General features: G+C 38.2%; 1 protein-coding gene across 11 annotated transcripts in view; it reads right to left on the reverse strand.

Annotated features, from left to right (window-relative positions):
* The window catches only part of RAPGEF2 (Rap guanine nucleotide exchange factor 2), a 244,694-nt gene that overhangs the window by 26,175 nt on the left and 193,585 nt on the right, over positions 1 to 24,934 (reverse strand). For all 11 annotated transcript variants that reach the window (XM_067737037.1, XM_067737036.1, XM_067737035.1 and 8 more), the window contains 9 exons: positions 18,856 to 19,033; positions 12,787 to 12,923; positions 12,001 to 12,159; positions 5,625 to 5,777; positions 5,193 to 5,357; positions 2,523 to 2,630; positions 2,227 to 2,430; positions 2,018 to 2,126; positions 1,285 to 1,531 (listed from right to left, as the gene is read on the reverse strand). In XM_067737037.1, coding sequence (XP_067593138.1) covers positions 1,285 to 1,531; positions 2,018 to 2,126; positions 2,227 to 2,430; positions 2,523 to 2,630; positions 5,193 to 5,357; positions 5,625 to 5,777; positions 12,001 to 12,159; positions 12,787 to 12,923; positions 18,856 to 19,033 — 1,460 coding nt within the window. The remainder of the gene's footprint in view (positions 1 to 1,284; positions 1,532 to 2,017; positions 2,127 to 2,226; positions 2,431 to 2,522; positions 2,631 to 5,192; positions 5,358 to 5,624; positions 5,778 to 12,000; positions 12,160 to 12,786; positions 12,924 to 18,855; positions 19,034 to 24,934) is intronic.

Raw genomic sequence — 24,934 nt, forward strand, 5'->3', positions numbered from 1 at the left:
TTAGATTGTTTTAAAGGTTCATATTTAACTCATGGTCAACTGACTCTAAGATTTTTTTTGTTACCGTCCTGCTAATAATTCTACGTTAAAGTAACTGAAGTAACTTTTCTTATCTACTTAAAAATGAGCTTTTCATCAAGAAAGGTCACTTAAAAAATCGATTCCTATTTTCTATAATGCCAGCAGGCCTAATCCACTGTCTCTTAGAAACTTACTTGGTATAATCATGCTCTCGAGTCTACAAATAAAGCCATCTTACTCACTGCTTATCCTCAGGACTCTGCTGTAGCAGTCTTTTCTAGCTGATATGAAACCACCAATCATTATAGTTTAATGGGGAAAACACAAGTTTGACACTCGACCCATCAACAGCACATCCTAGACCATATCTCTCTAATCTTTGGATGAAAATTTTATCTGAAGTGGAATTAAAAAAAAATGCTCGATATACTCCTGAATGCTTACATGTGCTGCTCCTCTGTAGGACCCATTAGATTATCAAACAAAGAAAATAATCTTTATGTTTTCAGGTTATCTCTTACACCTCTGTAGTTTGAGGAATCAATAATAAATGAATTTGGGGCCCCTGTGTAATTTAATACTTTAAAGAATTTTTGGGTGATGGTAACTGGGTTTTATAGAACACGCACAGACCCAGAAGGAGCTAAAATGAAGACAAAAGCAAGCAGACAAGCAAAGCTAAAAAAGTGCGACACCTGCAACTTTGTCTGGTATGAGCTCCTGGCGTAAGTAAACAGCTAAGAAGAGATTCAAGAATACACCTGACATTCTGACTGCAGAGCCCACTGGGAGGAAGGAAAGGAGTTCTGTGCTTGGTTGGTGATGTCTTGGCAACAGTTAAATAACTGAAAACAGGAGAGAGAGGAAACAAGAGAATGGCAAGCGTGAACGGAACCAACTGGGAGCAGCCATGACCTGACTGGCACACAGCGGATGCTGATGGTGGAGAAGACACCCAGAAACAAAGAAACAGGAGCAGAAATGATGCCACACCATGGCGGAGACAGGAGCAAACACATATTCTTGCCTTTTAAAAGTCCAAATGAGAAACAAAATATTTCAATGAAGATCGGAGTGGGCAAGTAAGTGGCAAAAATGGGATTAAAACAAACTTAATTGTTCAATATCGCTTCTAAGATAGCTCAGCCATAAAAGCTTGAAAACATTTTTTACACTCATGTGCAAACACCAGTTACATCACCACCTTTGCATGTCATTTTAACACAATAACATAATGTACAGAAAACTTATACAGACACTTACTTATATGGTTTTTGTGGCAAGATACTAATCCGAGTCTTGTCCAGTATCTTTTTTAGCTTGTTCCTTCCCCCAACAGTGTTGGCTTTACTTTTCTTATTTACTTTTTCAAGTCCTATCACCTGTTCTACATCTACAGCGAGATCTGGAATGGAGTAGCGACTGGCCTTTTTGATGTCTCCAATTTTAGGGAGGTGAGGGGCACCATTTCTCTTCTCTTCTGACAATCTTGTTAGAAGTTCTTTAAATACTAAAAAGGAAACAAACACCGCAAAACGCCCATTATAAGAAATCTGAACAATTCAAAGGCGATTGTAGAACTTGGAAATATTATCTAAGTACAGACTTCAGCTATCAAAATGGTAATCTTGTAGAAAAACACTACTCCAATGAACAAATGACACCAAGAATCTGTTTTTGTATGTCTTCTGTCACTTCTACTCAGATTAAGTTAAAATAGTACACTCTTTAAATGTATAGATATTTGAAATATTTATCAATAAAAACATCGATAAAAATAATGTTATGGTCCTCAAGTAAGTAGATTTTGATTCAGATCTAATTATACACTTACATAATTCATTCTGTATCTATGCATTTTACTATAAATTTTCAATTCTTATGATGTTTGAATGATAAACATGACTTTTTTCATGATTAAGACCTAAATGCTGAAAAAAAAAGACCAAAAAAAAAAGGAGAAAAATGAAAGTATGCAAAAATGTAAACCACTTACCAAATAAATTGGTTTTCACAGTGATAGATAAGTGTGTGTTATTTCTAAGAATTTCCATGGCTTTTGACAGCTGAATGTTTTCAAAGTTTTGACCATTTACTTCTAATATCTAAAAATAAAGTTATAAGATTAATTTCAGTTCCCCAATTGACTGAAGGAGAAAAAGACACCAGTATTTACCCTTATGTTTGCATTCAGAAATACCATACCTGGTCCCCTCGTTTCAAGCCTGCCTCGGTTGCTTTGCTACCTGAATCTACACTGTCAACAAAGATTCCAAATCCTTTCTCTGAGCCTCCAAGCAAGATGAAAGGCAAGGGAGCTTCTCGGGATGGTTTTGTGAGTGTCATCAATCTTCTTTTTGCTTTAGCAGCACAAGCAATATTTAACAGCCTTAGATGTCCACCCATTTTCTACAAGAGTTCAAAAAGAGTGGTTTCAAAGATGGGCTGAATCAAATGAACTTAAAGCTGATGGTTTATTTTTTAAAAATCCCCAATATTACCTCTCTTTCCAGATTATTTTCAAATTCTTCTAGAAATCGAGTCATCGCAGGATCCCCTTCGAAGTCATTGAAGTGATTATTCACCCACAATAATACTACCCGTGTAACCTGCAAAATCAATTATTTTTAATAGGTTTTCTTCTTTCTAGTGCTAAAAATTTACGATTAAAGTCATTTCAAAAAAGTTATCCAACAAACAATTTACCTAATAACAATGAGCAAGAAAGCTAACAATAAAACTCTCAGATTTCATTCATAAGAGGATGACCTTCTAAAAATATACAGTAATACTTTGAATGTGGACTTTACGCTGTTTGACCGAGAAGGGTTTTGATTCTGTGAAGCATGGTAACTAACTTTTATCTTGCTTCATCTCAAAATATATTTGATATAGGTCACAACAAAAACTATAATAAAATCAAACTAATACAAAAGAAGACAGAAACTTTAACATCTACAATTGTGCAGGGAAAATGAGTAGCCTTTTCTTACCCTGCACACATGTTTTCACTGAGCCCTACACTGAGCTTTATACAGAACAATACACACACTCACAGCTGTGGAATATTAGCTTTGTACCAGCAAGAACTGTGTGACCTTCATTAGACTATAAGTTCCATGAGGATGACAACTTTACCTGTTATGTTCTAAGGGCATCCTTAATATTTATAACAACATCTAATTCTCAGTAAAATTTTACTATATGAAGTGAGTATAACTGCAACTTTAAATATAAAAGTACCTGTTTTATTTTATATGAGTTTAATGTTCTATATCTTGAATAACAAGATCAAAGAAATTTTCCATAGCATTGTTTTCAAGCATAACTAACCTCTTAAAGTGGGAAAATTAAGCATGCCATTCTAGCAGTAAAGAAACAGAGTAGACAGTATACAGTTAATCTTCAAACTGCAGTTAAAATACTGCTTATAGTTAGTATGCTGTGACAAATTATAGTATATAACCTGACTAATCACTCAGGAGTCAACTCTTGATATTTACATTAATTTTTGTCATTTATTTCCACTAACGCCCATTTTTCAAGTTTAGGAAACCCAGATGACCATCTCCCCTGAAACTATATCCTTAACACCTGACCTTTTCATAAAATTAAAAGTTTGTAGCTGAGAAGCCAACTTAGAAGTCTACTAGCCATATTCCAGGTTAGAAAAATGAGATTCATAAATCATAAACTGAATACTACCAACTACCATCACAACAGCTTTAAGATGCACTAAGAGACTGCTGGGAGCCAGGCCCTACACGGCTATTCACCTTCACAGCAACCCCAAAAGGAGGCTGATTACTGTTTTACAAGTAAAGAGATGAGTAGCAGGAGGGTGAGATGACACAGACGTAAACGGCAGAGGCAATGCTAAGGCTAAGGACCTCGGCTGAGGTCTTCCATGCCTGTGACCCTCAGATTATGAGATGAAGAGCATTACTGTCCAAACGATTGCTCTAGGGCCGTGGGTGAGTCAGCGGAAGGGCCAGCACTGGAGCTGGAGGCCTTCTTTTTGTTTTTTTTTTTTTGCAGTACGTGGGCCTCTCACTGTTGTGGCCTCTCCCGTTGCGGAGCACAGGCTCCGGACGCGCAGGCTCAGCGGCCATGGCTCACGGGCCCAGCCGCTCCGTGGCATGTGGGATCTTCCCGGACCGGGGCACGAACCCGTGTCCCCTGCATCGGCAGGCGGACTCTCAACCACTGCGCCACCAGGGAAGCCCTGGAGCTGGAGGTCCTTTGCTGCTAGTGCCCAGTTCTGGATTTGTACGCCCTGACTCTCCCAAGTCGGCCTCATGGAAACCAGGCCGTCACGTGGAAGGAGAAATGAGTACAGGCCATGAGTAACTCTCAAACCTCACAAGACTAGGTACTTTATCACCCACTCTGGCCTTGAAAAAGAGCTTGACTCAAGAGCTGCTGAAGAGGGTTTGTTCAGAATTACATGCCTGGGGCCTACCTGCCCGCGATGGTTCTGAGGGGATGCTGCTCGGGTGCCAACTGAAAAACTGTAACTTTTATGTGGTGTACACTGGCCGTCCACTGAACCAGAGGATGCAGATTCCCATGGAACCCAGGTGATTGAGGGCTGTGTTTTAACAGAATTTGCAACGAAACTAAAGTTTATAAACATTTGCTGGGGGGAAGGGAATCAAGATGGCGGAGGAGAAGGACACAGAACTCACCTCCTCCCACAAATACATCAAAAATACATCCACATAGGGAAGGATTCTCACAGAATACCTGCTGAAACATTTGCTGGCCTATGTATCGGCCTTGGCGTTAAAAAGAAAAAAATTTCTAGGGACTTCCCTGGTTAAGACTCCACACTTCCAATGCAGGGGGCGTGGGTCTGATCCCGGATCGGGGAACTGAGATCCCACATGCCACATGGCGCGGCCCAATAAGTTAACAAACAAATAAATAAACTGCAAGCCCAAGAGGCAAGGCTTTACAACAAAAAAAAATTCTAGGGCTGAACTTAGAAACCTATAACAAGAACGGCTATGTGTATCACCTTGTTTTTTTCTTTTGGCTTAAGAAGTACATTCTCTTATCCCATCAAAATATTTTGAACATAAGTGGCATGACAAATATACATTAAAGTCTCTTTAACTTTGTATCTGAATGTTTCATAGTTGAAAGGAAACTAAAACGCAACTTCCAACCTTATCCCTGAGGCTCGGGTCATTAAACCACTCCAACAACTTTTTGCCCACTTCCATCGGGCTGCAGAGGAAAGTCCTATAGGTCAACAGGAAGTCCTCTATAAACGTCGGATCCACCACCGAATGCTCTTCCACCAAATGCATCGTTAATCTTTCTGAGGTGCCCTGCAACACATCAAAGGCGTCACCAGCATCCCGCATGAATGGCATCTATATGGTACCTTGATTTCAAACCTTCAGCCTAAGATGAACTGGACGGTAACATACACAATAATGACTAAGGCTGCTGTTCTTCAGGAAAGATAAAGATTTTTTACAATTGCTAACATTTAAGAGAAGTTACGCCTAAAAACGGAGTGGGGGCATCTTACACCGTCCTAACGGGTACTACCTAAACCCTCCTGCCATGGGGCAGAGGCGTGTTTGTCTCACCTTGATGACGATGTGCCCCTTCCTTGTTCCCGTTCGATCGAGCTCTCGGTGTTCCTTCACCATGACGATCTCTCCTTCCTCTTCAACTTTTTGCATGTTCTTTTCTACTTGGTTGAGGATACGGCAGTAATCTTGCTGGGCTATGCAGACAAACTGGAATAAAATGTAAGTCACATGCTAATGATAAAGTGCTTGCGAGAGACCTATAGCAGCGCTAATGATTCAGTGTTTTAATTATTTAACACTGACATTTTCCCATGTCTCTCCCATACTTTCTAAATGAGGGCAGTAATGAACCTTAATCGGACTTCTCTACTTTTTAATGTATTTCCTCCTCGGTCAAGAAAAGTTTCATTTTTAGAATATTTATATGTAGTTTATATTAAAAATCCTAACAATGAAAAATATCAGAAGATAAAATTAGAATAGTTCTTTCTCACCACTCCCACCCCCCAACCTGTGACACTTAGAAAACACTGGGGGAGGAGAGTGGACTCTCAGGATAGATAGTAAAGAGAAAAAAGAAAAGATTGGCTATATGTACATGTATAACTGAATCACTTTGCTGGACACTGTAAACTAACACAACATTGTAAATCAAGTATACTCCAATAAAAATTAAAAAAAAAAAAAGAGCACACACAACTGTGGGCAGAGCAGCAAAAAAGCTCTGAAGAGTCTATACGTGGTCGTTTAAGTATCTGTTAGAATTACGGCCCTAGCAGAAAGGAAGAATATGAAAAGAATTCAGAATAGGATGATGTTAATAATGGATTGTAATCCACTCCATCAGGGTAGCTGCTGGGTGGTCTTTCTAGTTTAAGACTTGCAATGTGCAACCTGAATCCATGGGACTGAGCTAAGTGACCACGACTTGTTTTAGACTGTGATTTTCTGCTATACTATCAGGGGGCAGGTACAAACCTGGGACTCTCTGGTGCTTAGGAAATCCGAGCGTGCTAGTAAAATCACCATAAAATTGCTTGTCAGAAGAAATTCTCTTACCTGCCCCAACCCTTCCTGCCTGTGGCTTCTAGGGTCAGGCGAACTGATTCAAACCCCAGCTTTACTACCTCTCACTGTGGGATCCTGGGACAATCACTCGGTGGGCCTCATTTTACCATCTGAAAAGGCGAGATGGTCCTAAGAGCACCAGCCTCATAGGATCCTTGTGGAGGCTGAGTGAGATAATCCAGGTAAAACTCCTGAACTGTGCTAGGTATACAGTATGTGCTCAATAAATTTTATTATTTAAAAAATAGATATTAAAACATAATTATCATTTAGTGGGCTTAAAAAATTTGAAGAATTTCAGAGCAGCAATTTAAAAATAAAGATGATCTTAATAAAAGATATCAAAATTCAAAGATACCCAAGCAGTAGATATAACAAATTTGCTAATTATAATTGATAAAAGAAATCATTTTAGAAAGTCTGTTCAAAAAAGGTCCACAAAACAAGCCACATACTTGTTAAGCTCAAATTATTATTCCTCATAACTGGTATGAAGGTTAATCCTTGCTCTTTTAAAGAAAAAGTTAACAAAAATATGCACATGAAGCAATTACTCCTCCACGACCCCAAAAATAAAAAATTTCAGGGCTCAGGGCAAACCATTTAATTACATTTCTTAGTAGTTTTAAAGAAAGTTATGAATGAACTCTAGAAATCACTTGTTACACAGATTAGCCAGAGGCCAGTGAGAAAGCAACAGTAGATTCGTAAATAAAAATTATTGTTTTCTCTGAATTTTGAATAATTTATTCTCATTTTAAAAATCTGTTAGGAATGAAGAAAGGATGGACATTTCTTTTTCTCCTTTAAGGTGAAAAGATGAAAAGAGGGAATGGTTAAATTATAATGTACGTAAGATAAAAGATGCTATAGGCATCTAAAATCATATTTTTATAGGACGTTTAGACTTCCAGCTTAATATTCATGATAATACATTAATTTTTTTAAAAAAATTTGAAACCAAATATTGTAATAATGATTTTAATGACAATGATGACATTATTATTATTATCATATTGCAGTAGCTTTATAGGAATTTTCTCACTTTATCCTCCCAACCAGCCCACGAGGAAGGTACTACTATTATCCCCGCTGTACAGATGAGGAAACAGCTGTGCGTTCGGCATGCTAATGTAACCAATGTCTCATAAGTACATGCTTGCTAATTTAAAAAAATTATACATGCATATCAGAATCTTGGCATCACAAAAGGCTAATAATGATTATTTCTGAGCAATGCCATTTACAAGTGACTTTCATTGTTTAATATACTTTTCTATATTTTCCATACTTTCTGCATAATCAGTAAAGCTTTTTTACAGAAGTAGCAGCAGCAGTTCACACTCAAGAATGAGCATACTATGATATTAAGTTTCTTCCATCAAGTTGGTTGATATCATCTCACTAATTTTTCTATTAAGAGTTTAGAATCAAAAAGTTAAAATTCGAAAAGCATAGGCTTTTGTTGTAAGCAATTATGGATAGTTTAATAAAATTTTTTTAATGGCAAAAAAACCCCTACACACTCATATCCTTAACACTGACCACAGGTGTGTGTATGTTTAAAATCTATGGTCCTTAGTTTCTTGCCTCAAAAATATTTTAAACTTTTTTCTTTTTACAGGGTAGCAAAATTGTTCCCCAGGTCTCCAAATAATTTTAGGTGTTCTTTCTTATACTCATTTCTAGAGAACATAATTCTATCATTTATCTCCTAAAAAAGAAATGTATCCCTGAGTTAAAACAAGTAAGTAGAGAGATAAAAAGAAAATGCTTTCTGAAGAGAAATGTACTAAAATTAATCTTCTTGACTAAGGACTTAAAGAAATTAGAATTAAGTTTGATTTGAAATTCTTAGTGTCTAGACAGACATCCTTGGCATTTCTTCTGCAGAAACTGAAATACCATCCAAAAAGGAAAAAAGAAAGACGCCCAAACTGAATTTCTAATATGGCCATACAGAACTGATATCTCAAAAGAAATAAATTTTACAAGAAAACATTTATTTTTTATTAGCAAATTTATTTTTGCTTTAAGAAGTTTTTAGGTATAACATGAAATTTATAGGAAAAATTTAATTTTTAATTGGGATGATGAAACCAGTTGAAAATTTGTGAGTTATACACATAATTGTTTTAGTGAGGTTTTATACTTTCAGACAGGTGTTCACAGGTGAAAGTCCTGTATGATCTTGGCACTCTGATATGAAAGAAAAATTCAAGCAAGATTTCATCTATAAAAGGGCAATGATTTCATTTCATTTCTTACGTCCCAGGATAATTTTCTTTTGGGCACATGACCTCACAACTTTTATTTAGCAAAAAATATTAAAAATGATAAAAGAATGAAGTAAAGTTAAACTTTTATCAACATACAAAACAGTCAGCTTTCACTATATCCATGCAATTGCTTTCTCCTCCAAAACTACTGCTAAAATTCAAAGCATCACTAGCTCTCATGCTCTCAAGAAAACATGAGTCTAACAGATTTACCTTAAGACATTAGATCTGTTTAAACTGGTACTTTGCATCTGCAAGGGAGTTCATACCTAATTGTTCACACAGGCATCCAAGTGTTCCCTCCCCGCTGAAGGGTGCAGGGCAGGGCGAGGCCATGCCTGGGTGTCACTGGCAGGCCCTAGATGTAGGTGGTGGAGAGAGGAAGGGGAGACAGAAGTAGAAGAGTGGGAAAGAAAAAGAGGGACAGGCAGAGGGAAAAAGAAAAGGAAAAGGCGTGGACGGGGAATGGGAAACCAATCACCTGGTACCAAAGGACATCTATGCCTGGCCCTGCCCTTGTCCTTCAAACCCAACAGGGGACAAGAATGGGTAGAGGAGGGGACTTTCCTGGTGGTCCAGCGATTAAGACTCCGTGCTTCCACTGCAGGGGGCGCAGGTTCAATCCCTGGTCGGGGAACTAAGATCCCACATGCCGAGTGGTGTGCCCCACCCCCCCCCCAAAAAAAAAGAGAGAAAAAGAAAAAGAGAATGGGAAGAGAGGCACACAGAAGGGAGCAGGGCAAAGCACAGTGCTGAGCACTGAGCACATCACGGGACCCAAACAGACAGAAATAAATGTCAAACTGAATCCACTCATGCTGTGTCCTCAGGCTGAACTTGGGCTCGACTCTATACACTACCCAAGATGTATTTTGGGAACCCACTGAACTGTAAGGAAATGAGGGCCAAACCTAGCCAAGGTTGCTTCCTCTTGGTAAAGGGAACACCACTTTCTTTCATTTCATTCAGTAACCTTTGATTGCCTACAATGTGCTCAGTACAATGACACCCTTGTGGAGATCACGTTATGGACAAAAATGTGATTCTCACTGTTTAGTTCTCCCAACAAGAGGAGGATGTGGCACGCGCACTTCCTGACAAATAAATGACATTTTAGCAGAAATACGCTAAAATGCTATATAATTTAATGCAAACAAGCATTTGCATTAAAATATCTAAATTCATTCTCCATGCCTGTTCTAATATGGAGGGGGGGAACGCCGGGCCTGAGATGGGTGGGAATCACAAGGGTGATTCTTGAACCCCTGATTTCACGTTCTTTTTGCAACGTGTGGAGAGGCCTGCAGGGTGAGAAGGACTCTGTCTGGCAGACGCTGCACCCTTGACCCTCTTTGTACATCCGGGAGTCTCGTATCAGGAACCACAGGAGCCTAAATACTACCTCAATCAGAGTTTTCGTTTTCAATTAGCGTTTTCTCTTGGCGTCTACCTTGATGACTGTCACTCTGGAGTTTCCGCTGATTCCTCATCCAGCAGAGAGATGAACTCTCTTCCTTACATCTACCTCTCCTCCTCCTTTCCCAGGACTCCCAGATAAATATTTAATGTTACCTGCTACATCTGACATTACTTCAGCACTCTTGGAATATTAAGTCATAATATTTTTATCAATTATTCTGAGACATTTCTATGCCTCCTATATCACTTCAGTCCCAAGATTACAAAATTTCTAACAAAAGGGGTTGGCCAATTATGAGGCGCTAGTGTAGTAGCTGAATCCTCAGAAATAAAATCGCTTTTACTCGCCCTTTAAGGACAGAAACGGACCCAGATGCTCTAGTGATCTTGACTTGCAGAAGGGCCCAAGGAGAGACTGCGAAGCAATAACAGGACAGAGGAACCTTTAACAATTTTCCAGTTCGTTTTGACTCAGTTTGGCTTTATTTTTTTTGGAATATAATTCTGAAGCTGAAATATCACATATGACCCCTTTTAACATTTTGAGGCCAAATACAGACTTTGAGATTTATGTACCGTTCTGTTTTCCTCTATTTTGCCAAATAATTGACAGCTGGCTATATTAAGAAAGCTCTTCTGGCATTACATACTCAAAAACTGAATTTATAGCCTTTTTTTTCCTCTCTCTATGGTGCTCACTGGAGGAATTATTTAGCAAAATTATTCTCTAAGTAAGATGATTTTATTTATAGCCATGGTCATTTTTCTTTTTAGTAAGTAAAACGCTTGAAATGAAAATTTAAATGAGCACTATTTTATATTTATCAGACATTATAAAAATTCAATGATGTTCTTTTAGCATAAACTATATTCAGATGACGTATTTTAGACTGTAGACGAACAAATACAAGGACCACTTAACATTAATTAGTCTAAGTCAACTCTTTTGGTTTATTTATATTAAAATATTTTATCTTTCAAGGACAATTTTTTAAGACCTAAATTATAAATACTTAATAATGATAAAAGCACCTTAAATTTTTTTTTACACTAATATAGAGGTTACCTGTTAGATCGATCTAATTAAATTTCACATTTGGTCTCAACATTCTCTCTAGTCTTTTATTAAATGCTTTTAAATAATGAATATTAACATAACAGCAATACTGACATTGTTGTTTTTATTAGCAATCATTTCTTTACTATCAAGTGTTTCTACTGATTCATACCATGATTAATTTTCATGACTTCTAAAATCAATTCCATATCTTCCATGTATTTAAATAAAAATACTGTGTAACTGTATCACAGCATCTTTACTAACCTACATATAATTTCTTTTCATCATGGGCATTTTTACTTCCATATTTTTTGTTGACTAGACTGTAAATTATTATTGATGGAAATTAAAAATACTGTATTTATAGAACACCTGTTTTTTAATAGAACACATTTACAGAATGCTTAGCTCTGTGGAGTCCAAGTAACTTTAGGGGAGATTTATTTTTAATTTCCTGGAGTGTGATAACACTAAAAGTCATAGTTCTACTTTAAAATCTTCTTTATAAATCTAAAAGATGACCTGTTTATACAGGCTGAAAAATCTTACCTCAACTGCATACGTAAGTTCTTTATATTAAGCATAGAATAATGACAGTTTATACCTGGCAGTCATCCACCTTTGTCCTCATCACTCCTTTCATGTATTCCTTGTCCATAGTAGGAGAGACACCGAAACTATTTCCCATACATAGTATTTCTGCTTTTCCATCTGGGTAAGTCACTTCCACAGAACCATTCAGAATCACTGACCAGGAGTCCAGCTAGTTCCAAAAAATGAAGACAAAGCAGAAAATATGACATCATGATCGTGAAGCTGTAAATGCTGGAACGGTCCCTAAAAATGATTTACATCTTTTATTTTTTAAAGAGGGAACAAATAACCCAAGTACAGCTGACCGTTGGCCAAGTTCACAGAACGAGAACTAAAGTACAGCCATGGTCCCGCGGGTTTCCAGGTGCCTGCACGGCACTCCGCTCTCCTAATGACTCTAGCTCTTCCTCTCTTAAACGACACTAGGGAAAAAGTGTCTTCTGTTCCCCAAAACACATGTAAACAAGATAAAATGATCACCACAGCCTTGATAAGAACAGCATTGTGTTCTGACAAGAGGCATACTATTATGAACGTTTAAGTTGCAAAATCTGAAAAGTTAAAATGTCAAAAATGTTTCTACCAGTATCATCTGGAATACCGCAAATAATAGAAAATAAAATAATGAACTTGGAAGACTCTGACACAACGAGTGCATCATAATTCCCGAATGATTCAAACTTATTGCTGCCCATGGTTTGTAAGGAGGAAAGAAGAAGAATGGGGTTTTTGTTCGTTTGCTGCATCGAGCGAGGCTCACATAGAGACATTATAAGTGGCAGAAATATTTCCTAACCTCTTCACCGTTGTTTAACACGATGGTCCCGGCTCTTTCCACCACTGCAAACACCATCACAGCACAGAGCTCCCGCCTCACCGACATCGTCATGTTGGCAAAAGCCGGCAGCTGGTGCATGAATTCAAGGAGTTGTTCTGAAAAGCAGAAGGCGTGTGAAAAAATGACAACTATTTCCCCAAACAAGCATTCAGAAAGAATGCTCTATGCCTCTTTCTTTTTAAATGTCCTACAATTCTGCCTGGTGAACAGCACAAAGACTTTAAATTATCTTCAGCACACGCTGAATTTCTTGCAGGTACACGAAGAATTCTGTCACTGTGGAAATGGTGATATTTCCTTGTTGATTCAGGAGCAACAGGACACAGTGCAGTTCAAATTCCAGTGGGAATGAAGAAATTAATAAACTTCAAATGGGGAATTTCTATTGAAAATGAGCTGTGATCTTATTAAGGCTTATTAAGGGATGAAATGATACGCTGAAATGAAACAGAGCTCTGACAGTTCTCTAGAAAGTCAGTAGGTCCATTCCGGTGCCTCTGGGGCGAGTGGATGCCCCAAACACACAGCAGAAACAACCACCTTCACTCTAAAGATACTCCAGGATTTAGAAACCAGGGAATATCCTTCTGTGGGTCAGACAAATCCATAAAAAGTAATCCATTAACAAGTTTACAACATTATATGATAAAGGCGAATGAAAATGGATATATTATCTCTGATCCCACAGATGGACGAAAACACAGTTTGCTCACTCTTCCTATGGGCAATGCTGTGGACAAACAGCTTCTTCTTGGTAAGAACTCCTTACTAAGTTCTTTCCTCACTCCTCACCATGGCTGTAAGAGATGCATGGTTTCTTTTTCATTTCACAGGGAGGAAACTGTGTGGCTCAAAGGCATATAATTAGGAAGTGGCAGTGACACGATTCAGGACTGAGTGTCTCCATGCTCAGGCTGGACATCACAGGTGGTGATAAAGACCACAGGGCGTGTGTCAGCCTGTGAACACTTACTAGCTGAATTACTTTGGGGAAGATGATTCATTTCCTTAAGGCGTGTTTCTCTCATTTGGAAAAGAATAATACCCACCTTACTGGACAGTTCTGAGGATCAAAAGGAATGAAGATGATAAAGTCCTCAGCAGAGAGTAGATATGCAATACATGAGAACTGCTGTTATTACCATTATTATTATATTCATGGTATCGTTCAAACTTTTGGCTAAGTAAAAATTCTACTACATTTTTCTTGTCTGCACATAATGATACTGTCCCTGTGCTCATTCCTGCTGTCTATTAGGATTTAGTGACAAGTTTTATGTTGTTGGATACAGTCTGTTAATTGCAAAAACAATGTATAATATAAAGATATGTTCTGTGAAAACATGACTTTTCCACAAGGTCAGACTAGGTGGTGTTTTCTGGTCCAGCTTGGTAACGTCTGTTCTGCTTAGACCCTACGTCATCCCTCCTGTACAAGACTTTTCATTACGGGGGTGGCTCTGGTAATCAGAAAGAGTAACAGTGATATGTGGTACCCAGGGATTCTGTCCAACAAGACAGCGTTCTTCAACTTGACCCAGACCGATGTGTCAGGACATCAATTTACTGTTGCAACCAGCATTTTTAAAAGAGTAGGAGCGAGAGTATCAAAGTACATCAGTTACAGAAAGAATAAGTTCTGTTGAGTGAAACTTTCATTTCTGGAATGAGAAGATGTGTTTGTGTCCCGTCATAAAATAGGTTTATGCCTGAGGGCAGCTATAAGGCAATTCTGAATAGCACCGCAAGAGATGACCCATACCTACTATCTGCGGGAGGTGGGACTCAGTGTTTTACAAATGCACTGCCTTTTTGACATGAAACGTAAAGGCAAATGAACAAATCGTGGTCCTCTGGCTGGCACACCCCCGTTAGTTCTGCTGTTACCAGCCTCTGTTCTCTTCGGCTGTCACACCCCACACCCCTCACTGTAAGGTATTAAAATACTAGCTATAGGGATTAGAACACACATTTCATGTTTTTCCTCTCCTAGTAAGAGCTAAATTTCCTTGGACAAGAAGAGATGCACGCTCTTAAGAAAAATACGAGACCAGAAATTAATTGTCAGAAATTTTCTAAATTTAACATGTTTAGACAGTAATAAAAGTCAAATTACCACCACACACGACAGGAGAATATGAAGCATATGAATATGAAGTATAAAACGTATTCACTAATACTTGCAGCAATGATTTGAAGTGCTTGCACGGACAGTTGTCTTGCTTTCTCGCAGTTTCCTACTCCATTAGTGGGTCATGAAATCAATTTGTGATATGCGAGTAATGATTAACATTAAAAGATACAACAGAATAGAAAATATCTGTGTATCACATATAAGGATAAATAATAAAGGAGACAGAGAAGATAGAATAACAGTAAATGTATATAATTCTCCAGGCTCAGTTGAAAAATTAAAAATAAACACTTAACCAGACAACATCCAAGTATTTTTAAAACCCTCAAAGACTCAATAATGGTATCACTGGTTTTGTGATAGCTTGTATTCTATCGTGTATTACACTGGAGGACTACAGCAATTAAAAGAAATAAAGAATTTATATCACCAATCTTTAAAAAAATAATAAATATAAAATGGAAGCATTTGACTACAGCAGCTCAACATAAACCCTGATGATGCCCCAGGAAGCACAGAGTTACAGGGATTATGTCAGCCAAGAATTCAGAGCGTGGAATGAGCACTGAGATAGTTCCCAGGACGTATGGAGAGAAGCAGTGTGGAAGGGAGAAACAGGACAGCTTTATTCTACACGGCTTGAAGAATCTGTCTGAATAATACATTAATGTGATCTATCTTACTTTGTTAGGAAAGAAATATTCCTGTTTATGAAAAATATTAGACATTCAAAAAAACTTTTTTCTAGTCCATGTAACCCAAAGAAAAGTTAAATAATCGACTTACAGACACCAGAAGCTTTAGTCAATTCAGAAAATTCTTATCTTATTGCTTTGGTTTAATTTTATATAAGAAATAATTAATATTAAGATTTTTTTAAAAAAACCTGTGGATTTGTATGTGTGCGTGGTACACCAAGCAGGGAAAGAAAAAGGAATTCTTTGAAAGGGATCAAAGTAGTTCTCTACCTTAATGTGTGAAGGCCTCAAAACCAAAAATATTAAATTTGGAACCATTCAATAATTGAGTACCTACAGAGTTACGAGTTGAAGCGCAAAAATCAATAATGTCCCTTTCTTCAAAGTACTGAAACAAAGGTATACCCAAGAATCTGTGGGAACCCAAAGGGAAATTTTTAATTCCTGCAGTTTTAAAAACATGATTAAATATTAGCAATTTTTTAAAATTTAGTTATTTATTTTTGGCTGCGTTGGGTCTTCGTTGCTGTGCACGGGCTTTCTCTAGTTGCGGCGAGCGGGGACTACTCTTCATTGCGGTGTGCGGGCTTCTCATTGTGGTGGCTTCTCTTGTTGCGGAGCACGGGCTCTAGGCGCGTGGGCTTCCGTAGTTGTGGCATGCAGGCTCAGTAGTTGTGGCTTGCGGGCTCAGTAGTCGTGGCGCACGGGCTTAGTTCCTCCGTGGCATGTGGGATTTTCCCAGACCAGGGCTCGAACCCATGTCCCCTGCATTGGCAGGCGGATTCTTAACCACTGCACCACTAGGAAGTCCCTAGACCTTATCTTTCGTGATAATGATTTACTATTTTAAATAAAAATATATTTTATAGGAGCAAGCATCTGAGTTATCACTGTTTACAAGCGTATTGGCAGTATTCAACTGTAAGTAATTCATCCAGAGATTATATCAACAAGCACACTAAAAAAAAAAAATAGTGTGGTGTTCATTTGTAGGAATCAGCATAGCTCTTGCTTTCTAGAAATTCTGAGAGAGAAAACTTCTCAGATATGAAGTGAAAGTCTTAAATTTCCAAGAATAACATGCTACATGTATTTGCATAATCGTAATTTTCTTCCATAACGATACTAACCTGAGCATACTCAAAAAAGGATAACCTCCATGTCAATCTGTTCATAAGCAGTGTTCAATCTAATTTTTTAAAAACCCTATGAGCAAGGATTCTTAAGATGGGAAACCAAACACACTTCCAATTTCATTCTCTCTTTAAAACTACAATAAAGCGATTTTGAAAAAGAAGTAGGATCTTGAAATCAAACGTATGGTTGCCGAAGGGGAAACATAGGAGGGAGGGATAAATTGGGAGACTGGGATTGACACACACACACACACACACACACACACTACTGTATATAAAATGGATAACAAATAAGGCCCTGCTGTATAGCACAGGGAACTCTATTCAGTACTCTGTAATGGCCTATACGGGAAAAGAATCTGAAAAAGAATGAACATACGTATATGTGTAACTGATTCACTTTGCTGTGCACATGAAACTAACGCAACATTGTAAGTCAAATATACTCCAATAAAAAGTTTTTTAAAAATGAAAAAGAAGCGGGCAAGGACAAAGAGAATAAGGGAGTGGAATAAATTTTGGACAATGGAAATCAGATGAACGTGTGGTATCAGTCTGGAGGAAGCTAAACCCTACGTCTTCAGGGATGCAACAGGACCACTTCACTTCATGCTGCGGAAGCCTCAGAAGACTTGTGTCTAAGAGCACGTCAGGACCGGGGAGTGGACCAGGTGGAGGAGGGAGTGGGCTAACCTGAGGAGGGACAGGGATGGGCATGTGAGAAGCAGCTACGTCCTTTCCTCCAACAGAAATCTAGAGGTTAATGCCCCCGGAAGGGTGACGGCAGAGTCACTTCTGTGCTGGGGGTGCAGGCACGGCTGGCTTCCCACCACCTCCTTCGGGTCTGAACTTCTAAAAGGGCGCTGACAGTCCTTCCTTCCTAAAACAGCCCCCTGTTTGCTGCACTCCCCGAAATATCTCCCCCACTTTATTCCTCAGACCCCAGCAGGACCAGGGCTCCCTGTTTTGTTCCCACTGGTCTGCCAGGACCTAGGAAACCCTCAGTCCACACAAGGCGCTCAGTCACATCCGCCGATGACCGAATGCTCACTCCACACAGCAGTCATCTCTAAAGAGCTAGCGATTCCTATCAATGGCTTTAGTTATATTTTAGATACCTAATCCAAGGTTCTGGTTTTCCATCTTTAATTCCCTAGCATACGTGCAGTGCTTAAACGGTACAAGGGCCTCCTCATACATGATACTGGCTCCCTTAAAACACAAGCAACCGGCCACTCACATACGATGATGCCCATACTGTCCTATATCTAATCCCACTAGACCCAGTTCCTTGAATTTCTTTCAAATACATATTGGCCCAAAAAGAGCCGACGGTGTGGAAGAGCAGACAATCAGATTCCAGACCTACGGGGCAGAGATGCTCTCAGAGGAAGCTGCTCTCACTGCCCCCGGCATCTAAGGAAGGAGCAGGGCCCATCAGGCAGGCATGAACGCTACAGCACCATTGCACAGTCAACTGTTGCTCTGACGGCAAAGCCGGGTAAAGGCGACCCCGGGGAAGGAAAAAGTGGACACAAAGCCACTTCGACTCTTAACCTGAGGGCGCACTTAAAGCCTCAACCCCCAGGTTCACGCGGGGCTCACTTGACATTCTGCTCTCTTCTTCCCCTGAGGCTCACCTTCCTACGGAACCAGAGAAGAAGAAAAGTCATTTGCATGACGGTTTTCCCGACCACCACCCGACTGATGTTCACACAAAGAAAAACTCGAGCTTCCTAGAAATAGTGCGCGCAAGACGATTAATAGAAGTAATGATGTTTGGAAGACTATATTTATTTTTTTTGTCCGAGAGTAAGCTAAGGAACGGCTCGTGTGGAAGGGTTTTATTAGCAACTTTTATTAGCTGTAGTCTCCTGAAGCTATGGCCTGAGTAAAATTAATTGTTTCAAAAATGTTTTCAACAACAAATGCCAAGGAACACTGACTGATACATTAATGACCTTTCAGAGCCTACTATTCTTGGGCTCCGTTGTATTACACAGTCTTACCTCTGAATTCTTTAAATTGCTATGAGATTCGTTTTCTCGCCCAGACTTACCGATGTCATCGTCTGTCCTGTCGATGGGGTCTTTCTCCAGGCAGTCTCGCACGATGTCCCTGCTCATCAGAGGGTCCGAGGCTCTCTCGATGTCCTCTTCGTCATCATCATCTTCAGAGTCCACTGCTGTCTCCGGTAACCCACTCAGGTCCATCTCACCAGCCTCACTTTCTGTGGCCTTAAAACAGACCCCAAATAAATAGATAGATGTATAGACAGACAGACAGACCAACTTTCTTAAGGAAATCTTTTGTGCCCAAAAGAAATAAAAACAAGTCTAGTTCGCAATATTGTTTTTTCTCATATTAACTTTCCATAACTAAGTTACACGTATTCAATGTTAACAAACAGTCGTGCACTAGGCACTACAGAAAAGAATTACTTCAACAAAATATGAGTGATTTTTATCACTGCTGGAATTTGTAGTTAGGATTAATGACTATCAATAATTCTGATTACCTGTCGTACGGCATTTGAAACATCGTAGAATAAGAAAAAGGCAGTATCTGTTTTCACTCCATTTTTCAAAGAGAATGGCTTAAGCTAAGAGCTTAAGGGTGACAATTAATTCTGAACAATTCCTTCCCCCAAAGAACAGGTGTAGACTTATTAATGCCAAGAAGACTGAACCACTTCTCTCTTATTAGACAGTCTTTGTGAAAAAGTGAATCCCAAATCAAAGGTGACCTGATAACTATGCAAACAAAACATTAATAATTACTTTGATGACCCCAGTGTCCACCCTCCAACTATACATCACCAAAGGTGTGAAAGACCCTACATGCCTGTAGGTGACACAGTCTTTCTTCCCATTCCTCAACACCGCTGAGTGCAGCACAGACCAAACGTCAAGTAATCAAGATCAAGAAAGAATGAGGCAAACGTAAAATTAGCTCAGGAACGTCTGAAGGAACCAGGTATAACAGGAATGAAGAGAAGGAAGGAAGTCTAAGAATGCTACTGTCTTTATTCATAGCTGCAAATCTGTAGCGACTCTCTAGTGCTGAAAAAATGTTAAATAAATGCAATGACCCAATCTCTTAAATTTTTTAGAATTTGTTTTTAATTCTGGAAAGGGACTCCAAGGCCTGTTATGGTTCTGTGATTAAAAACAAATGTTTAGTCTGAATCAAGAGTCACAAGTTTCAAAACGGTCTCTTCTGTTGAGCTATCTCAAGTATAGATGCGCTATCCTTTCTAGGCTATTCTATATGCTTTTTTTTTTTTTTTTAAACTTTTTTTTTTTTTTTTTTTTCAGTACGCGGGCCTCTCACTGTTGTGGCCTCTCCCGTGGCAGAGCACAGGCTCTGGACGCGCAGGCTCAGCGGCCATGGCTCACGGGCCCAGCCGCTCTGCAGCATGTGGGATCTTTCCGGACCGGGGCACGAACCCGTGTCCCCTGCATCGGCAGGCGGACTCTCAACCGCTGCGCCACCAGGAAAGCCCTCTATGTGCTTTTGTAATGATCATCTCAACGATCATGTACTACGTATCATATTGGCCTCATTTGACATATGTACCCAGAATTTACTAACTGCTTAAGCACACTAAGAATGAGTACAATTAAATATCAACTATATCCATTTCGAACATCATAAACGTGGTTTTCCAGATAAAATAGTAAACGCTTAGAAACGCTTTACTATAAAACTATTAATTTTGTAGAAGACATAAAGTTTACCAACTTCAAATAACTCACAGTCCACATGATTTTCAAAGACAATAAAGACATCTTATTTTGAAGAATAGGCAAATACAGATTAAAATAAATAAATGAAAGATGAAAATATAAAACGCTGAACGTAATAACAGAGAGCCAACACCAAATACTGACAACGTGCCAGGAACTCTGCTCTAAGTGCTTCACATGCACTGACTTGTTTAACCCTTCAACAGTCCTATGAAGTGAGTCACTGACTTTTACTATTCTCCAAACATATAGGTAAAAAGAAACTATTTCTCCAAGATCATGTTGCTGGTAATTGTGGAATCAAGAACAGAGCCAGGAATTCCAGCTCCAGAGTCATAACTACAACCTAATCTGCCTCTTTGTAAGAGATACTTAACACATGAGTGCAGCTTATAGAAGGATCTATACTTTTTCTATCATTTAATTTAAATCAATGTTTAAAGAATAAATTGTATTATTTAAAAAATTTTTTTAGGAACACATATATTTGTTTGTTTTGGCTGCTCTGGGTCTTAGTGGCGGCATGAGGGATCTTCGCTGCCGCACGTGGACTTCTTAGGTGCGGCACGCAAACTCCTAGTTGCGGCACGCACGCAGGATCTAGTTACCTGACCACGGATTGAACCTGGGCCCCCTGCATTGGGAGCATGGAGCCTTACCCACTGGACCACCAGGGAAGTCCCATATTATTTTCTTATCAACAAAGTTTCAGCTTTCTGAAGTCTTGGTTTATATCATAGAATATTTAATTCTACATTTTGAAGCAATACAAGTATGTGTTAATATTTTCTGAAGTTTAACAAAAAGAATTTTAATCACATTTCAGTTCCTTACGTACGATTTCCTGAACGTACATTATACCGTACGTTATAAGAATTATCACACATTATAAGAAAAACCTATGGGGAAAATAGTTGAAGACAGAATACCTAATGAAGACAGCATGAGTGAAAATGGCAAGTCTAACCTCTACAAAAGCTCTTTCAGCAGTGGCCTTAGTGAATACTGCTGCTTGGGTAGGACCACGGTGAGCAGAGATGCTCCAGGTGGGACAGCAACATGGCCTTGCAGCCAAGGCCAGAGAGTTAATTAATTGTGGCACAGTCAGCAGCGCACCTCTCATTTATGAGTTTTTTAAAAACCGAAGTATAGTTGATTTACAATGTTGTGTTAGTTTCTGGTGGACAGCAAAGTGATTCAGTTATACATATACCTGCATATTCTTGTTCATATTGTTTCCCATGATGGTTTATTACAGGATGTTGAGTATAGTTCCCTGTGCTCTACAGTAGGACCTTGTTGTTACCTATTTTATACACAGCAGTGTGTATCTGCCCATATCTCTAACTTAAATCGTCTCTAGGTTCCACAATGACACTGAAACAGCACTGGATGTGATACGGTATGCCAAGGCTGTGAGCAGAGAAACTAGGCCAATATTATTGTTATCACCACCTTATTTCTAACGCCTACAAATGTGACAATTTGCTAATGGTTGCTATGAGTACATTTTCACCTCAGTTTCATCTTAACATCAAAGATTATTATTCATCACCTTATATTTTCAAAGATACAATCAGTCCTCTATATCCACATTCTTTAATATTAGCCTAGAGTGAAGAGGCACTACTGAAGATAAAAATAAGAACAAAACACTTTTAAGTAATATAGCGATATAACTTAAGGTTTTTCTTAACTTTTAAACATCTAACGTATGGTAAGAGATGAAAGATATATTTTACACCATCCCAAAGAAATCATTCCTATCATTTGAATGAATGATATTTAAGTCTTAAATAGAACAAAAAGATTTTCCAATGTGAGTTGGATTAATCTCTCCAAAACTGAACCCACCACCCCATCTGTGTAAACAATCATTAGTTGTTTTCTATTCCTGTTATGTGTATTCCATTGCTTAAGAAACTATTCATAAAATAACATTTATGAAACCAGTAACTTAGAAGATTATTTTTATTTAAAATAAATACCCATGTTTTAGAGACACAAATGTAGAGTACAAACGTATGGACACCAAGGGGGGAAAGCAGGGGGGTGGTGGTGGGTGGGATGAACTGGGAGGTTGGGATTGACATATATACACGAATATGTATAAAACAGATAACTAATAAGAACCTGCCGTATTAAAAAAATAAAATAAAATTCAAAATAAAATAAAATACCCATTTTTATTTTAAAATACTACAGAATTCCTTTTAATAATACATCTTAAATAGAACTCAATGAACAAGTTTTTGGGAATCTACTAATTTCGTGAACAATGAGACCCTTGGAGACTGAGTGGAGTCCAAGGTTTAGTGAGCACTGACTGGTCTGTGGCGGGTGGGGAGAGGGCTAAACCTGAGTGCGCGGAACCTGGGACGCACTGGATTTACATCCGCTGAATGAACAGACAAAGCAGAGGTTAGTGGTTCAAATCTCAGCTCTAGCATTCATCAAGAGGCTTTATCAAAGTCGCTGATCCTCTGTAGACCCAGTTTTGTCACCAGGAAGCTGGAGTTACATTTCACCATTCAAAGGATTGTTCTTGGATCGAATATGGGGAAAGAAAGCCAGTTACAGGCCACATTAAAGTCCCTTCCTCAAGGGGACACGTTTCCACCTCTGTGCCGGCACCCCTCTACCCCAGCAATGAGCCTTGCACGCAATTTACACTGGCAGAATTTGCCAAAACCCCCCCGCCCCAACACTCTGTTAAATATCCCAACCCCTTACACACTGTAAAAATTTCCCTCAGGCTAACTGCACCCATTAAGTTCTGGCTAAATGGCTCACACGATAATTATAAAAACAGTGATTCTATATTGAATGACTACTGTGTATCTAGCACTACATTTGATGCTTTTAGTGCATAATAATCATCATATCAATTCAGCAAATTAGGATTATTACCACTATTTTCCAGATGAGAAAACATGAAGGGAAACTAAATAAATTGTTCAAAACAAAACAAAACCTAGTAATTGTGCCAGGACTCAAAATCGGGTCCAACCAACACAAACTACTAAATACTTTGCACTATAATACTTCACCCAGTTTTCCAAAAGACTGTCTTCATAAAGAAAATAGTTAAAATATAATAAAGTAATAAAATGTGTCTTGCTTTGCTAAGTCATAAAACATAAAATTTACATTTGTATATAAACATAAAACCCTTGCTACTTTCTAGCTTCCACCAAAGTACAATATTACTGAGATAATGCTAGACTTTAAACCCTTTCATTCTCAATAAAGATATGCACACACTTTATATTTAAAAGGTATGTGGGTAATGTGGGATTAACATACACACATTATTATGTATAAAATAGATAACAAGGACCTACTATATAGCACAGGGAACTATACTCAGTATTTTGAAGTAACCTATAATGGAAAAGAACCTGAAAAAGAATATACATCTATAACTGAATCACCTTGCTGTACACTTGAAACTAACACAATATTGTAAATTAACTGTACTTCAGTAAAAATAAATAAATAAAAGGTATAGAACAATGTCATTTAGGCAAAGAACTCCTGTTCTAAATTAATTTACCTTCCACATATATAACATAACATAGATTTAGGTGCACATTACAGCGAAATAGTATTATTCTCAAAAAAAACTATTAATATTCTCAGATCAATGCTGAAAGCTCTATGATTTATTTAAATAAAAAGGGACTAAATATAGTTTGTTATTATGAATACAGTTCTTAAAACCAGTTTATTTGGCATTTTTAAGGATATCAAGTAAATGAAGAAACTGAGGAAATATTAAATGCCATAAAGCACTAGTGAAGTGTTAATTTAAAAAAAAACAATGTAACTACTACACGTTTATCATTAAGTACTTAAAAATCATTTATGAAAAAACTTTTTGCCTATTAAATATCCCACACCCACACATATGCCCATGTTTAGGAGGGCTGCTTTATAAGTAATCTTGAAACAAACTTTGTGCAGAATTTCAAACATACGTATGTAACCCAAATAGCACCTGAGTCAGACCCTGATATAAATTTAGGCTAGAAACTTATGTTGAAGGCTAACGCTGATGCTAATTTAACTGAGACAACAAAGTGAGTAGGCACTGCAGACAAAGCCATATATATGCATAAACTATGAAAATATATTTGGAAATAAGTATAATGCTTGCATTAAATCCAGTTTGTGTATCATAATTTGTGCTCTTCCTAATTTTACACTAGGAATTTTTTTTTAATTTCAATATAGGATATACCTAAAAGAGAAGAACAATTCTTTAAAAGTTTTAATGTAAATTGTTAGGTTTCTTTCCAAAAGCTACAATCCTAACAGGTGTAAGAATGTCTATCTATAAATATTATAAGTAAGAAAGTCTGTGCTAATTTGATAGGAAAAAGTTTC

The sequence above is a fragment of the Pseudorca crassidens genome, chromosome 4, assembly GCF_039906515.1.
Source record: "Pseudorca crassidens isolate mPseCra1 chromosome 4, mPseCra1.hap1, whole genome shotgun sequence".
Taxonomy (NCBI): domain Eukaryota; kingdom Metazoa; phylum Chordata; class Mammalia; order Artiodactyla; family Delphinidae; genus Pseudorca; species Pseudorca crassidens.